Raw genomic sequence first — 16,763 nt, 5'->3', positions numbered from 1 at the left:
CCTCCTGGGCCCACCAGGGGCGCGCGCCTGTTGGCACCACCCCTACGCTGCCCTAAGTCGCAGAGGAGTAGAACGTGACAGTAAAAAGGCAGACTGAGTCCTACAGCACAGGTGGCACTTTAGTGCACTCAATAAACATGAGTGAGATGTTCCCAGAATATGTGCTCCACAAGGGGTCCTTGATCAGGTGGAAAACGAGAGTGCGTTTCAACCTTATGAGGAGAATGTGGTATAACAGCTGAGGATAATGCTCTCACTGTGTCCTCAGTGCAAGCTGAACTACCACACATAGTTAAACATTGTCTTTTTTTGTAAATAATCTCACCCTTGTAGATGTCAGATCCTCAACCAAAGGTCATTTGTTGCCCTTTCCTTTTTCATTAAGCCAGAAAGGTCAGAGAAAGCTATCAGTGATGTCATGGATCAAGCTGCTTACACCGGTTTGGTCATCGGCTGTTTATAGCAAACATTATGAGGAAGTGAAACTTTCATTTTGACTGTGTGTATCTGCGTATAGCGTATGCATGTAGGACAACATGTGAGGAAAAAAGTCCAGGATTTATGAGTTCTGTCCAAATATGGATTTCCTAAGAACCACAGTGAAGGTCATGGGTTCCAACTGAGGTGAGAAGGACGCAACACTGAAACTGAGCGTAATGTTTCAATCTTCGGGTTCTATTTTTGCATATTTCTATTGCAATCACAAGCATGTTCAACAAGAAGTTGGTGAACTTTCCCATAAAGTACTAAACAAGAATCATATAACAAAATAGTTGTGAAAGTGACAACAATGTAAGAGTCAAAAAGCAGAAATAGCAAAAGCAGCACAAAGCAGCCCATGATATGGACTTCCTAGAAAATGTGATAAGCCATGGCAGGGATTGTCTAGATACCACACTGTGCCAATATACCCCGTTATAACTTCTTGCAATGGAATTGAAAAGTAAATATTATGTTTTTAGGAAACGGGAGGTCGAGCAACACAGGACTCAGAAACAAGGAGGCAAAGGTCGAGAGCAGAGAAAGAACTTCTCTCTTTCATTTCAAATTTTTCTAACTTTTCACAGTCCCCACTGGCTCCTCGCTCCTGAGAGCAAGCTTTGGTTTATAGACCATAACCGCATCGACCCATCCCGTTTTTGGACATTACACTACACTGAAGCTGACTAGCAGGAAACATACATGATTGGAAATGTGAATTTTTGATCGACAGTCAGACCTGGTTTCTGACTTGTCTGTAGACTAGGCGTCTTCAGCCTACTCCACGAGGCACATAACGTCCCATCGTGCGGCTGCTACGTGCGTCTTTCGGTCTCCTGCTTGACTTCTGGATGACAACCCTGGCAGCAACCCAACTCCAGTCAGAATCATAGCTCTTTCAGATCATCAATTCTACCACCCTTTGCTGACAGCTTCCGCATCCTCTTGTACTGTAATATCAGGCACTTTTACCATAAAAAAATATATATGTATTCCTACAAGCAGAGTAGCAACTTCAGTGGTGTACTAAATTTGTAATGATGCCTAATGACCCCCCTGCCCTTTATGCTGCATTTCCATGAGCAAGTGCAGCGTTACCCTTTGCCAAGAAGTGCTGCTGCCGAGCACAAAGTGATGCTGCCCTCCTGTGTTCAAACAGCACTTGGTGACCCTCCACCGACTGACACACCGACCTGTGTGCAAGGCAGCAAAACTTGTCTGAATTCATGACAAATCACAAGTCTTTATTTTAATATCTTCTCTGTAAGAGGGAGAAACCATTACCTTAGCCAACATCTTTGAACCATCATGGTTTCAAAAATATAGTTTCTGCCTGTCACCATCACTTACACAGATGAAAACATTCAGAGTAATGTCTTAAAAGGTACAGTGAAAAAAATAGAGCATTTTACATCCAGGGTGCTTTGGGAAAAGTATTTTCCTTTTCCAATTTTCTGTATTTTTTTCTGCTTTTTAACATTGTCTGATCTGATCTTTATGCGGTTCTGATAATACAGGAGAGGAGTCTGATCAGAATCAGAATCAGCTTTATTGGCTAAGTATATCTGAGCATACAAGGAATTTGTTTCCGGTTTAGAGCAAACCTACAGTGCACATTCACACATACAGGCTACATAAGCACATACTGAACGACACATAGACTAATGCAAACATGATTACCGATAATGCAGCAGACAAGAACATAGTATAATGAAGACAGAACATAAAACCATGCAAACATAATGCAACTAAATGACCAAGCACAGAAAAAAAGGACACTTTGACCTGTATCATAAAGTCACATTATAGTGCAGTGATTGTCAGTTATTTGGAGAACATATTGCACATGGGTATGATGAACTGTAACTTGGGGAAAAACTGCATGTCAAATCCAGCATGACACCATACTGAGTTCAGACATGCAAGGAATATTGAGTTAGTACATCTTTTAACAGTGTGAAAAACTCTGAAAACATCTCTGCCAAATTAGAGTTGCAGTGTTCATAGCTTCAGATTCCTAGGACTCATACTGTGAATTTATTCCTGCATTTTCGCCTAGAACATTACCTTTTTTTATGCTTCTGCCAGAACAGTTTAGCCTTGTCTCTTGCTGTTTACCCCTTTGTCCCCACACTTGGGTTGTGTTTGGCTTAGAGCGGTGCACCTTATTCCACTGTTTTCTTAATTATGTAAGGTGTTTATGAGCAACCTAAGTGGAAACAAGCCATGCATTTTTCTACCTTATTGGATCATTTCTTTCTGTTTTAAACCTGATTGGTGAATGAGCTTTGATCAGTTTGTGGACATGCAAACTTTTTGGCATAAGTACATGTCTAAAAGGGGTTGAGTCCTGAAGCACTCTGTGTCACACTTAAGCTGAACCAATGGCTCAACTAATAAAATAACTAATAAAACAGCCAGAACCTACCTGTGAACACCAGATGCACTGATTGTGTATTATGTTGCTATGCATAGTCTGAAAGTCACCCCTTCCTTTCACATTAAACAAGGCAGTAGCCTGCTGGTCATGTCCAATAGTGACATTCTTGTAACACCATTTTTTTTTAAATAAAAGCCTTAATGATAGGGCTTTGTCAGGAACTGACCATGAGCATCAGTTTTACATTACAGGGGCACAGCAAGTAGCACTGCTGTCTCACAACGCCTGGGGAATGCAAGAGGACATGGATTTGATCCCGCTCAGTTTGTGTGGAGCTTGCGTGTTCTCCCCATGTCTCTGTGGGTTTCCTCCCACAGTTTAAAGCCATGCTGTTCAGGTTCCCCCATAGTGTGTGATGGACAGAGAGAGTGTGTGTGTTCCACTGTGTTTTGCTGTCTGAAACCGCTTGTCCCAAGTGGGGTTGCGTGGAGCCAGAGTCTAACCTGGCAACACAGGGCATAAGGCTGGAGGGGGAGGGGACACACCCAGGACGGGACGCCAGTCCATCACAAGGCACCCCAAGCGGGACTCAAATCCCAGACCCACCAGAGAGCAGGCACAGGCCAAACCCACTGCGCCACCACAGCCCCGTGCCCCCGTCTGCTAAGCGTGCGCGCGCACACACACAAACACACACACTACAGGCAAGAGCCTCCAATGCTCCTTTCACTTCATGGTCCGGAAATGCGTTAAGTGCATAGACACATTAATTTGCTTTTAGGTGCATTACTGAAAAAAGGTTATTGATTATTGATTAAAGTTTATCCTTCTGTCACTACAGTTTGGGATTGATATTTTGCCTCCTTCAGTTTGGCTCAGCTTTTTTATAACCCACTCCCATTCGATTTAAATGTCTATTGAAATCTGAAGGGAAGAGGCAAGTTTGTGACGTTTGAACAAATGCTTCCAATGATGTAGTCCAGGCAAATCAAAGAAATTACATCCAAGATAGGACGGGGGGTGGAAGGGTGTAATACAAGTGTATTGTATTAATAGGATTTTTAAATATTCAACCCACTATGGAATGATACTCTACTTCCAGCTCTAGCTACCTGGGTTTGAAGCGCAGTTATTTTTAATGTTCTCTAAGTAATTCCTTGTAGTCACCTGGTTTTCTTCTTTGATGACGATTGTGTGTTACAAAACTTTCTTTGCATCAATAAATCCTCGGCCCACAACACCATCATTACACGTACCGGACATTTAAACCACAATAAGCAAACTTTGGCATAGACTGGTGTTTAAATAATCCTATGACATCACAGCAATGCCAAGTGATAGCTGGGAAATATAGGGTTTTGGACCACTCTTGTATTCTCATCGCCAAGTGCTCTGCCTATACTGCAGTAATAACATTAAAAGGAAATAACAGCACCTTGACACATCATTTCTCTGAATACTAAATATACAGTGCTGCTTCAAAGTATGTAAAGCCTAACCCTTAAATCGTAAAATAAAACAAACCTAAAAGCAATAAATGATTTTGATTTATACACCTGATTCCACTTATCTACTTGGTTTAACTAATTCAATGTGGGGTTTGCTTATTTTTGCACCTGTACCAATCCCGTTTTTCTACTACACGTATGACTTATACTAAAGCAACATCTTGAATTGGTAAAACACATATTGTCAAATGTGAAACACTGGTTCTGACTGATTTGTGGAAAAAGTAAGGGACACAAGGTGTTCACATACTTTCAAGCAGCACTACATAATTGCAAAAAAAAGTCTCAAATTCATGTTACGCTAGCCACAACCTGTAATATAAAATGCCCTACAGAGTGTCTAAAGCTGGACAAACAAATTTTCACCAAGTACAATATGTACAGCAAAGATATTGTGGCTCCCGTAACATACGTAAACAGCATTCCAGTTCTATTTTTAAAACAGCTAAAGGGCAGTCACAATTCTCTCAGACTAACATAGGCATGATGGTAAGCTTTTATTATTGTTATCATAATAAAAAATATTCAGGCACCTTTCTTTAAGCGCTATTTTCTTGCAAGGGTCATATATTGCACTATATAAAAACTTACTGGTGATGTGTGTATGAAACAGAATTCAGTTATTATTTTGAAATTATACTCTAATAGTGACTACAGCTGAAGTGTGAATAAGAAATGTTAGTGTCTGTGGGCAAGCAGTGTATTTGTTCTGACAGAGGTCTACAGAACAAAATTACAATACAATTTATTTTATTTTTTTCCTTATTTTCCAGTTCTCAATCTAGCCTATTATATAAGAAAAAATAAGCAACACTACAGTGGTTACACACAACCACAATAAAAGATGCCCTGCAGAATTTAACATTTGGATGCTGTAACACTTATTTTAACAGTAAGCAAAAGGCTATTTAACATGGTATAAAATATTTCCTTTTCAAACAATTTTTAGACAACTATTTTAAAAAAATAAGGCAAGTAAAAATATCCAAATGAGCCTTCTTTAAAATCAAAACTTTTTACACCAAAACATACTTTCTCCACATATTTTTAATAACACTGTTTAAAATGCAGTTTTTCATGTCGCATGGTGGTTATTTTAACAGCAGAGATTATTAAAAACATTTCATGTATCCATGTGGAAATCATAAGTAGAACAATAAATTTTTTTACTGTTGCTACTATAGTGGTACAGGGAGTGCAATTTGTACTCCACTCCATTTTTGCATAAAGCATTTGTGGGACAAGACTTCTGAAACTGTTCTCTTGCATGTACTGTGGCAGCCAGCTAATTCATGTTCAGTCTTGTAGTCAAAGGATGAGGTCTCTAACCTTACCAATTTTGCAGCATGCTATAACTGCTGCGCCAAACAAGAAAAATTCAAGGTTCCAACTCCATTCTGCGAAATATCTTTTCAGTATAAACATTTAGCATATATCCACTTCAGAGGGGGAAAAAGAATCAGTCAACACTATTTCTCTCTGTATATTTGTACCAACAGTACAAGCTGCCTGCAAAGCTACTGTTTGTTTTGCACCAGTTTCACACCACTTAAAACAGAGTAGGAGTGTAAAGAGAGTGAAGAGGAAATGGATGAAAAGGTGGGGGGGGGTTAAAAAAAAATAAATAAAAATTCACCTCACTCCTGCTTTGCCTCAGCCATTTTCATTATACTCCACTTTGACAAAACACAGATCTACACAATGCTACAGGTGAAACAGGTAGACCTTCTTATAGGGCAGACGGGAGGTATAGTACCTCCATTCCTGAAATCAACACATTTCAATGTTCACCTAAACTCAGCTCTGCTGTGTCAACAGGACCATGAAATTGAGACCACCATAAATTGTACTCCTTAAATTCCTGATATTTTAACTGGCATCGGTAAATATTGGTGCATAGCATTCAATTAAACATGCAGGGTTTGCATCTGGACATGAAAAATGAGGCAGAATCACTATTTAAGACAGTCAAGAGTCAGTCATTAAGATCCAAAGTGACCAGCAACTCATACTTAAAAACAATGTAGACATGGCACAGATGGAGAACAGGAACCAATGGAGGCAGGTTCAACATTGCACAGGCAACAAAACAAATATAAATTAAAAAAAAACAGTAACCATGGAGTACATTTGCCAGTTCATAAAGTATGTTTCTTGGGATAAAAAATGGGTTCAGATAAAGCTGTACCTTTCAAAGCTGAAAAATATGTGGCACATGTTCAATGCTATGATCCCCCTCCAGGTATCCCGTTGAAAAATCTAAACCCGGTGGATTAAAATGAATGGACGAAGATGGCTTTCACATCAGTATAGGGATATTAGAGAAGCAAACTGAGGTGCTAAGAGGGGATCTTAACAGTGCTGAGGAGCTCAGAAGGCTTTCGTCTCTATACATCCTCTCCCTTCACTTGCAGTCCAAACATCTTCACTTCAAGATGATGTGGTAGCCGTCATTATTCTCAGCTGCCAAGAAAACAGAATAAAACAGGAATCTAAACCATGCAGCACTTTGTTATATTACTTGAAAAAATATGTTTATAATAATCCCAGGTGTCTGGATCTGTTAGGGTTGCAAGTGGTATGATCTCATTACCTTTCATTGTGACCAAGACAAAACAAGAGTCGTCCGGGAAATTCTGTATCATCTAGAACAGAAAAAATGAAAAATATATATAGATGTTACTGTGTGTTATTGTTGTTTCCAGGTGGGGTTGTGGTCTCTTTCTACGTGCCAAAACACAGAAGGAAGCTTACCTCATCGCTGACGAGCACATGGATGCCTGTTGGGCCCTGCTTGTAGATCTGACTAATCTGTCTAGGGGAGATGCTGAACAGCTGGGCAATCTTCTCTGTCAGCTCAACAGCTGTCAGGTCCTCTAGGTATATAGCATGGTAAACTGAAAAACAGACAGATGGAATTTGTCGACCCCATTCCATTTTTCTATTGGCAGCAGGCAGAGCAGTAGTTAGACTCACAATCCTACAATCAAAGGATCTGGGCTTCGAGTCTTGCTGTCACTATAGTATACAAAACTAATATTGTAAGTTACTTTTCGAAAAAGTGTCAGCTAAAATTTTATAAATATCTTTTCCTTTCATTTTTGTACACTACTTGCAGGCCTATATGTACATTTATTTTTAGCCTAAATGGTTGACATCCCTCTTATAATAATCAGGTTTGCAAACTGACTTCAGGAAATTCAAGGATCCACTGTCTTCAGTTGCCACTGATGGAGAGGAAGTGGTGGTGATTATGTAAATACACTTAGATCTTCTACAACTTAGTTGTAGCTGGGCAATGCCATTTCTACAGGTGATGTCAGCATGCTAAATAAACTAATCAGGAAGGCCGGCTTGCATCTGGGTGGTAGGCAGGACTCTCTGGAGGAGGCAGTAGAAAGAAGGACACTAACTCCTAACCATCATGGACAATTACGCTCACCCTCTGAATGCCACCTTAGCTAACCAGAGGAGCACCTTCAGCGGTGGACTGGTCCAGGTGCCCTGCATCAAGGAGCACTTTCAACCATTTCTGCAAAAGCCATTAGCTTCTATAATCAGTCCTCTGGATTCTGGAGTGGCACTGAGCTGAGAATACAGCTTTTCACTTCTTATCTACATTACTATCGGTTGAACTACTGACTGGGTTTCCTTATTTAGTTACTGTTTTGCTACTCCGGTGTCCTTCAATCACCAGCTGTTGTATGTTCTATGACTAGATGTATGTTTTATCAATAACTATGGCTGCATACTGCTGTAGTCACATTCAGTTTCCTTCTGGGATCAATACAGGATCTATCTTTCAACACTGTTCATACAACAGTGCTGACTAAGTTAGGGGTGGCACTGGGTTAAGACAAGGCTGCAGGTTCTGACCATAGAAGGCGCTACTGTTAGAATCGCCGTTCTCATGCTTGTGATGCTGATCTCCACTCTGCTGGGACTCCTGGCACACGTAGATGGTTAGCCGTGGTCGCACCACCCTATGAACAGCAAAGAGGGAAGGCTGACACAACAGCCTAACTGCTCGTTTCTTCTAACTGGATTTAGAATACACTGTGTATTCGTCATTGAAATTCTCAAACTACACACTTTGTCAAAACAACCCCTCTCACTTATAAATAAGTAGGTAAAAAAATTACAGTAAGCTATACAATAAAATTCTGCAGTAACTAGTGTAGGTTTTCCACTATACAATGGTAAGAGGCATTAACACTGCATTGCATGGCCCACAAGTAATTCTGGTAATAGTAAAGGACATCACCCACCGGCATTTAAGCGTGTTGAAAAGTCGGATACCATCTGCTGGTCCGCAAATCTGAATCACATCCTCCCTTGTGAGCTTCAGGAGATCGGTTCCTGACATGAGCATACACACACATAAACACAAAACAAAATGTCAGTAAAACAATGGCAGGACTATAAAATGTAAGCACCACAGAAATAAATGCATACAATGCACATGTATACACATTCACACAAAGACTTACAAAATCAGCAGTACAAAGACAGAGGAACACTACGAGAACTCACCAGAGAAATTAGTGAATAGTCGGCAATATGGAGAGAAGCGGTTCCTAAGAAGCCACTGCTGGGCCTCCTGTGGTGTAGCAGTGGGAAGGAGATTCTGCCGTTCCATAGGAATCAGAAAGAAAGGCAGCGTGAACACATTTCAGCCATGACTTCTCACACACAGTTTACACCACACATGGATCATAACCTTCGTACCTCCAAGACACTGAGCAAGAAAAGGTAATGTAACTGTTTCAATCATGTAAGCATACTTTCTAGAAGGAACATTTCCATCTTTCATTACTTGCATGTAATAATCCTCTGTTTCACCTTATCTTTTCTGAAAATTTTTGCTCCTGGATGGCACAACCAGTACAACAGAGGACATTTGATTAGTGTGGTAATCAATAATGTGGTACCACTTTACAACTTATTTTGGATCTGGATCACCTGGATAAAAAGGCTTCATGAGCAAAACAGGTTAAAATAGAATAATGAATTTGGAACTCTTTACCATTTCTGCAGTTCATTAACAGTCTATGACTATAAATTAACAAAGAACGCATCACGTAGTACAAAGTATCATTACCAGCAGTAGAGTATGGTTCTAAACAATTTAAACATCCTTAACTTCTTCAGATGAGTTATAAAACAAAATGAATGATCTCCATGCAGAGTCTGGGTAAGGCTGATTTGAACTTGGAAACTTCAACATTATAACTGGCCTCAGATGCATTTTTACATGAATGAAATGTACAGTAAATCACCTAAATGATTAGAGCTGAATAAAGATTTTCAGACACTGCAACAATATAATTTTTCCAAAGGAGAGGTAAGGCTGCTACTATTTAATTTGCATCTACTGTTTACTAAAATATATATTTTGTACTTGTATAATGCATCATGCTCAGGGTGTCGCAGAAATTGCATTTTGTTACACTTGTATAATGGCAATAAAAGGTGAAATGAACTGAGAGGTAATGATTTTCTCAACAAGTAGGTCACCTTCTGAAGATGAACCCCTTGTTCCGAATTATGCAAGGAATACTCACATCTGCCACCTGCACCTTTGGCTCAGGCTGGTGACTGGGGGAGCCATTTCTACAGAATCATAAATACAAAAGTTATAGGGTATGTGACAGTCGCACTGATCCCATCCATAGCACATAAGCAACACGAGAAATGACACAATACAATGGTGTCTTCATGTATATGTGTAGCTTATCAGCATCAGTAAACCAGCATTTAAAATAAAAATAAAAATCAGTGTCCCTTTAATATGATGTTTCAACACCTACCCTTCTGCCACTGGGAAACTGTTGTGGGAGCTGTTGAAGGCAGGAGTTGGGGAGTTGTTGACATAGGTGACCTCTGGCCACGGAGAGCACTACGGGGGAGTTCAAGTTTTATTTGTCATAATAATTCAATAATCCAATCCCAGAAACAGAGTTTTCAGTTGCCCCTTGATAGGGTAGGTGAGACAATTTCATTCTTTCCAAAGCTTCCCTCTCAGTCTTTCTGAAGAATCATACCTCAGTCAGAATGGTGGTCTCATAAGAGGGCTGGTATTTCTCCTTCTCTTGTGGTGCTCGCTTCTCCATCTTCTCCCGGTCTGTTTTCTGTTTCCTGTCTGCACCTTTTGGCTATATTGACATGGAGACAAATATAAAAATGCTTTGGGTGATAGTACAACCTCAGAAGAATGCTGTTTTTTTGAAGATTCCTTAACTGTATTAAAATTAAAACAACGTAGGCACATTTCACTCAAAGACACCAAACAATTTCTGAAATCCTACTTGTTAAATCCATCTCACCTTGAAAACTTTAACCTGGCAACTAGCTGAGTGCAAGTGCTCAGTGTACTCCCCTCCTTCATTCTCCTTGAAGGTGTCAATCTGGATGCGGAAAGGCACGCCCTTCTCCCCGCCATGTTTGCGCATGGTAAATTCTGTGCTGATGCAATGGACCTATGTATAGAGAGACAGAAAACCAAAGTGACGACAGACCCACAGAAATCACAATGGAAAACAATCTTGCATTCTGAAGGCTGGGGCTATTTCAGTGTTGAAGTGATGGACCTTTGTACCTGAATGAAAACAGAAGTCCTCTTGGAAGGGTCCCATAGGAACTCAACTGTGTTCAGTTGTGTTGGGTTGGTTCTTGGGTCAATCACCCCAACAGACATAGGGACATCTGCAAAGAGTTTATGAATCAAAACTTGCTTTGCATCTTGCTGTGCCCTGATAAATTCTTCTAACCACTGTGTGCAGCACTCACCCAGGTCGAGAATGCGGTCCCCAGGACGATTCCAGCGCCATCCCTCTAACTGCTGATGTTCTGTGTACTGAAGACGTCGGTCATGGAACACCACGCGAATGATGCTCTGAAGTCAGAGAATTCACCCAGCATACTTAGGAAACCCACTTCACAAAAGAGTAGTAAACTATGCTCAAAGCACAGTGCAACAAAGTAGAATACTGTCTTAAGCTGAAAATTTGTCAAACATTGTCAAGCATTATCTAATAGTTCTGATTAGGAAACTGTACTACTTAGGAAATGAGACAACATGGTCTAGCATAAGAATCTGTAAACCAATAGGAGGACTGACTAAAGAGAGGGAAAAACTTACTTTGACCATCTTGCCAGTAATTTCAGGGAGCTCTCCAATCTTCCGATTGTCCAGCATTCGAATTTCATAAGACTGTCCTAAAACCAAAAGACAGTAATCTTACCATTTTAAAGTTCACAAGCTATGTAAAACATAACACTGAACTGGTAACTAAAAAATTGCCAGTGATGGTATTAGGGCTATTGAGGACTACAATGTGTCCAGTTCCAGATTTCAGAAGTACCAGAGCTAAGACGGAGGTAAATTTTAAAAAAAAAAAAAAAAAAAGCACAACTTCAGAGGTACACAGAACAGCAGAAACTTACCTTGGTTAAGATAAGTGAGTGTCTCATCATGTAGCTTAACAGCAGGTGAAGTGGCAGCGCACAGAACATACTGGAATGGCAGGATCTTGTTCTCATTGTCAGGAGGCAAATTGGATTCTTCTTGCTTGAAGATGGGAAGGGCAAGCACATCACTTCAGAAAGAGAGACAGGTTGAAAAAACAGTAAGTTCAAAGGCACGATCTCTAACGTTTCCAGCTTCAGTATCATCTGTTGTTCCTCAACATTACACCCTCCGTAAAATCACGCGTATCCTACAAAGGTAAGTTAATATCTAGCACACTGACTGTTTACAGAGGTCTTAAAGTCTAAGGAACCGGCAGATGCAGTACTTTGAGAACAAAAAGCCAGGATACCAAATATCAGCCATCAGTAGGACTGATTAAATACCTTTATTGACCCTCCATACAATCCCAATAATGCCTTGATCAAAACCACAACCTGAGAGCAGCAGGAAGATTATGAATTCAATGTGTACATGAACTCACTAACTGCTTGCTGTGGTCACAGATGCAGCAGTCCAGGTTTGGGTGGTTCACCCTGGATGGGATGTCAACATATTCCAGGTAAGCCTCACACACTAGGGGCAATTTAACACTACCAATTCACCTGAACTGCATGTCTTTGGACTGTGGGAAGAAACCCATGCAGACATGAGGACAACATGCATACTCCACAAAGATTGAGCTGGAGACGAAAATGTGCCCAAACAGGCCAGATGGTGTGAGGCACCTAGCCACCATCAATGAGGATGCATCCATGTTCAGTCACTTTACAAAAACAAGCCTTTTCAACTGTGGGGTGAATACAAACAATTCCGTTATTGAAAACTGAGTAATTATTTACTATAATCTGTTCAAGACACACCCTGCGATGGACTAGCGTACTGTCTAGGGTGTGCCCCCCCAGCCCTTCAGCCTTACACCCAATGTTACCGCGATAGGCTCCGTCTCACCGCAACCCCACTTGGAGCAAGCAGTTATTGAAATCGGTTGGTTGGTTGGTTGTTCCAAGACAGAGAAAAAAAACAAGTACAGGCATTCCCTGAATTACGAACGAGTTCCGCATCCTCACTCTGTCTTTAAGTCGGATTTTGACGGAAGTCGGAAGAGTTACGTATGGTGGGTATGTAACGTCAGTTTGTCAGCTGTTTATCTTAGTATATCATGTACCTTTCAATGCATAAAAAACATTAAAGAAACACTTCGGAATACATTATAATACAATACAATAATAATACAATATACTGATGAAATAATCATAATAACTAACTACAGTATTTATAACTGAGAAAGACATAGAAAGAGATGATAAATGTTACTACTGTCATGATGAACAGAGGACACGGAGTAGGCTGGACCCAAGTGCAGGACCCTTTATTCAGAATCAAAAGACTAGACATGTTCTCGTGGTCAGGGACAGGAGAATCCTCGTTCGATTGGCGAACCAACAGAGCCGAGGATCTGAAATCGTGGTCGAGGGACAAGGCGGGCAGCTGTTATTAAAGAGATGAGGAACGAGACTAGGGAGCAATGAGGGACAGGACTTGTTGTCTGGAGTGAGATTCCGCAACTCGGAAGAAGTGCCATTTGTAGCCGAGTGTTCTCTCAGATAGCGAGAGAGAGAGAGAGGGAGGGAGGGAGAGACGGCGTGTGTGCACGCCTGCAAAACATTAAAGAAACTATGTTCACTTTTCCATTGTTCATTAGCGTTTCATCTGTCACTTTATTATTTACTCTTTAGTTTCAATCGTGATCGTTTCCTTTTTCTCGGATGCATCACCGTCACCTGCATCACATTTACGCTTTGGTGCCATAGTTAGAAGAGTAAAAACAAAAAAATTAAAGCCAAATCCAGTAACACAGGAGACACTGTTAACAGGAAAAGACCTCGGGCTAGACCCCCAGTGTTTTGACGTGCGTTGCAAAGGAGCGCCCGTTTATTATTACGAACCATTGTATATACAGTAACTTGAATTTTTAACATAACAGGCTAAATTATGAAGTTTTCATAATGACCAAAAAAAAAATTAAGAAAAAATTCAACTTCTGGTCGGTAAGGAGGTTGTTCCTAAGTACGGGTTGTATGTAAATTGGACGTTCGTAACTCGGGGACTGCCCGTAGTTAGGCTTATGGGAAACTACTGAACGCATATGGGAGACAAGTCGAGTGGAAAAAAAACAAATGATAATCTTTGATCTTTCTGACAATCATCAGATTTGTATTTTTAACAAACATGATTATGATTTTAGCAAGGCTCCACCTGTATGAAGGATGAATAAGCCGGGTGGTTCAGATGTCCTGCCCTGCAGTTTCAGTCCAGATCCGTGCTTTTGACCAAGGCACGTGTCAAAGAAACTGAAGCGGAAGCAACAACAGACAACATCCATCACACAGATACATACAGTACCTCATGCTATATGCCCCGGCGCCCAGCTCCTGCCCGATGCCAGAGAGACTGGCATCAAAGTCCTGGACGAGACCAGACTCGATCACTTCATCTGCCAGGGGCAGCTTCAGAGCCCACGCCATTGCAGCCACACTCGCAGCTTCCAAAGTCCGTTCCAGAAGATCTAAAACAATCATGTCGACGTGAGATTTCAATCAATCGATTCGACAAAACGTGAAACGATACTAGGATAGATACCGTATCGGATATGCTGCGTTCAGTAACTCGTTCCTTACACAACAAGCAAAGCACTTGGCTCAAGTCACTCGAAAAAGCGCTAACCGATTAGCTAGCTTCACTGCTCACTCGTCGTGCTCTCTTTCGTAAGTACAAAATAATAATTTTCTTGAAAATTTACGCGTCAAAAAAGCAGGAGGAAAGCGCTGCATCACGGCATCGTTAACACTAGACTATTCATTTTGGTAACGAACTCTGCATCTCTCCAAAGTCTCTCAGAATTATCTGTCCGAGAGACCCCAACGCAACGTCGCCTGCCGTGACGATAACTCGTATATATATATATAGCCAAGTTATTCATTGTATTTCTTTAATTAAGTAAGATTAAACTATGGACTCCTGCTCAGCGCATCTCCGAATGTCAAACGACAGAAAGGAGCAGTGCGACCCACTAACTAAATACAATAAGTGTGTTCGGAGCGCGTTGCCATGCCAGCTGTGTACACAGCCTCAACGTGAATGATGATGCTCAGACTCAGAAACTGTGTGTATTCACCTTCAAGACATGTCTCAAAACATAGTCATACTAGTCCTCGTCAAATTTAAACACAAACAAAAGGCGTAGAAAAAGCCTCCGACGTGATTCCGGTTCGTCTGGTTCCACTTAAAAATATATTCCACTCTCTGAAATTTTTATTTTAAAAAAAAAAAAAAAAAAAAAAAAAATGATGGAATAAAAATGGCAGTAGTATCGTTATTAGTAGCTGTTTCCTACTCTTCCGTGTAATATCCGCAGTTTGTCAGGAAGTGGCTCATTACCTGGGGGCACGTGACCCTGACGCCTACAGTTACGCCCAATTTACTTTGATTGATGTCTCTTTTCGCCACTCACAAGAAGGGCCTGCGGTGTCGTCACACAAATTATCCAATCGCCTACGTGATGCCGAAGTCATAAGAAACAAATGCTGAAACTTAAATTGCGGTTTCATACGGGTCTGTTCGAACTGTTTGAGATGGAGGTGGTCGTGGCTACTTGTTCGTGGTTTACTCCAACATTCCAAGACATAACTTTTGTCCCCTCTTCGTTCCATGCTGCTATTTTTTTATGAGCAGGAAGAACGTATGGTTATTACCACCGTGGTAAACGGTACCATTTATCTACTTATGATATAAGTAGATAAAGTTAAGGAGAGGTATCGTTCAGCCTTTCACAGAATTTACCCCACAAGAAGCCATGACCTTCAGAAATTCCGAGAAGAATGTTGACACAAACTGTCTTTTGTGAAGAGCACTCAAATTCTTCTGCACCTATTGTGGTAGTGCTTTTATAGTGTTAACACGCTGCAAAAAGTGCAAAGTTCCCCTGTGCGGTATAAACATGACATGCAGTCTATAACACAAGCAGTATTAATAAAGATCAAGAAAATATACTCAAGCTGTGTTTTCATATAATGTTGCAAAGACAATCAGTAAGGGCAGCATCACTCATCAATCCAATTTCAATAACGCTTTGTCCTGAGGAGGGTTGTGGTGATCTGGAGCCTGTGTCGGAAGCATTGGGCCCAAGGCTGAGGGTAGTATATCCCAGATAGGATGCCAATAAGGGCAACACACACAGATATTGGCTGAAGTCGCTTGTCCCGAGGGGGGTCGCGGCAAACTGGAGCCTAACCTGGCAACACAGGGCGTGAGGCTGGAGGGGACACACCCAGGACAAGATGCCAGTCCATCGCAAGGCACCCCAAGCAGGACTCGAACCCCAGACCCGCCAGAGAGCAGGCCCCGGCCAAGCCCGCTACAATAAGGGCAACATTTAGTGAAATAATTACCAAGCAGTAGAGAATTGTGGAAGTACAGCAGGAAGATGCTATAGTACGGTGTTCTCCTGATGTAAAACCAAGCCTTATGTGGTCTCCACTCCCCAATATTTACCTTAAGCACTACTGCCAATATTTTGCCCCAATACTTGAGAAGAGATACAGACAAGGTCCACTGAGAAGAGAATATAAATGTATGGAAAGCTACATAAGCTAAAAATTTAAATATCTCCCAGTTTGTGTCTGAAGAGTTCACATCTGTAGAAGAACACATGTGTAATATTGTCTCTGTATGTTTATTTTCTCTTACTACATTTTCTGGTTCATTTTTGGTTCCATTTTTGAAATCCACAATTTCTCTCCTATGAATTTTCTGAACTGGAGAAAGAAACTAATTTAAATACAACTGAAAGCAGTGATATCATCCCCCCCCCCGCAAAAAAAAAGAAAACAGACGACACTACACAAAGAATCAAACTGTTTACAAA

The 16,763-nt window shown here is 40.9% G+C and overlaps 1 protein-coding gene across 1 annotated transcript; it reads right to left on the bottom strand.

Annotated features, from left to right (window-relative positions):
- Positions 1–5,397: 5,397 nt before the first annotated feature.
- LOC108918189 (transcription factor CP2-like) lies at positions 5,398–15,246 on the bottom strand. Its single transcript, XM_029247990.1, has 16 exons — positions 15,015–15,246; positions 14,243–14,405; positions 11,815–11,966; positions 11,510–11,586; positions 11,158–11,263; positions 10,967–11,073; positions 10,695–10,847; positions 10,413–10,523; positions 10,179–10,267; positions 9,933–9,981; positions 8,902–8,995; positions 8,637–8,727; positions 8,245–8,351; positions 7,123–7,265; positions 6,962–7,013; positions 5,398–6,831 (listed from the first exon to the last, which is right to left on the bottom strand). Exons 2-16 carry the CDS (start codon positions 14,362–14,364, stop codon positions 6,794–6,796), a joined length of 1,491 nt encoding a protein of 496 aa, XP_029103823.1. The 5' UTR covers positions 14,365–14,405; positions 15,015–15,246; the 3' UTR covers positions 5,398–6,793.
- Between the last annotated feature and the right edge of the window lie 1,517 nt (positions 15,247–16,763).

The sequence above is a fragment of the Scleropages formosus genome, chromosome 22, assembly GCF_900964775.1.
Source record: "Scleropages formosus chromosome 22, fSclFor1.1, whole genome shotgun sequence".
NCBI classification, from domain to species: Eukaryota; Metazoa; Chordata; class Actinopteri; order Osteoglossiformes; family Osteoglossidae; genus Scleropages; species Scleropages formosus.
This window is presented reverse-complemented; position numbering and strand designations above follow the sequence as displayed.

Coding starts and splice junctions, on each gene's coding strand:
- LOC108918189 (XM_029247990.1), bottom strand. CDS start 14,364: ATGGCGTGGGCTCTGAAGCTGCCCCTGGCAGATGAAGTGATCGAGTCT. Junction 11,967..14,242: donor GCCGGGGCATATAGCATGAG/GTACTGTATGTA, acceptor CTCTTTCTGAAG/TGATGTGCTTGCCCTTCCCA. Junction 10,268..10,412: donor AGACCACCATTCTGACTGAG/GTATGATTCTTC, acceptor ACTCCCCCGTAG/TGCTCTCCGTGGCCAGAGGT.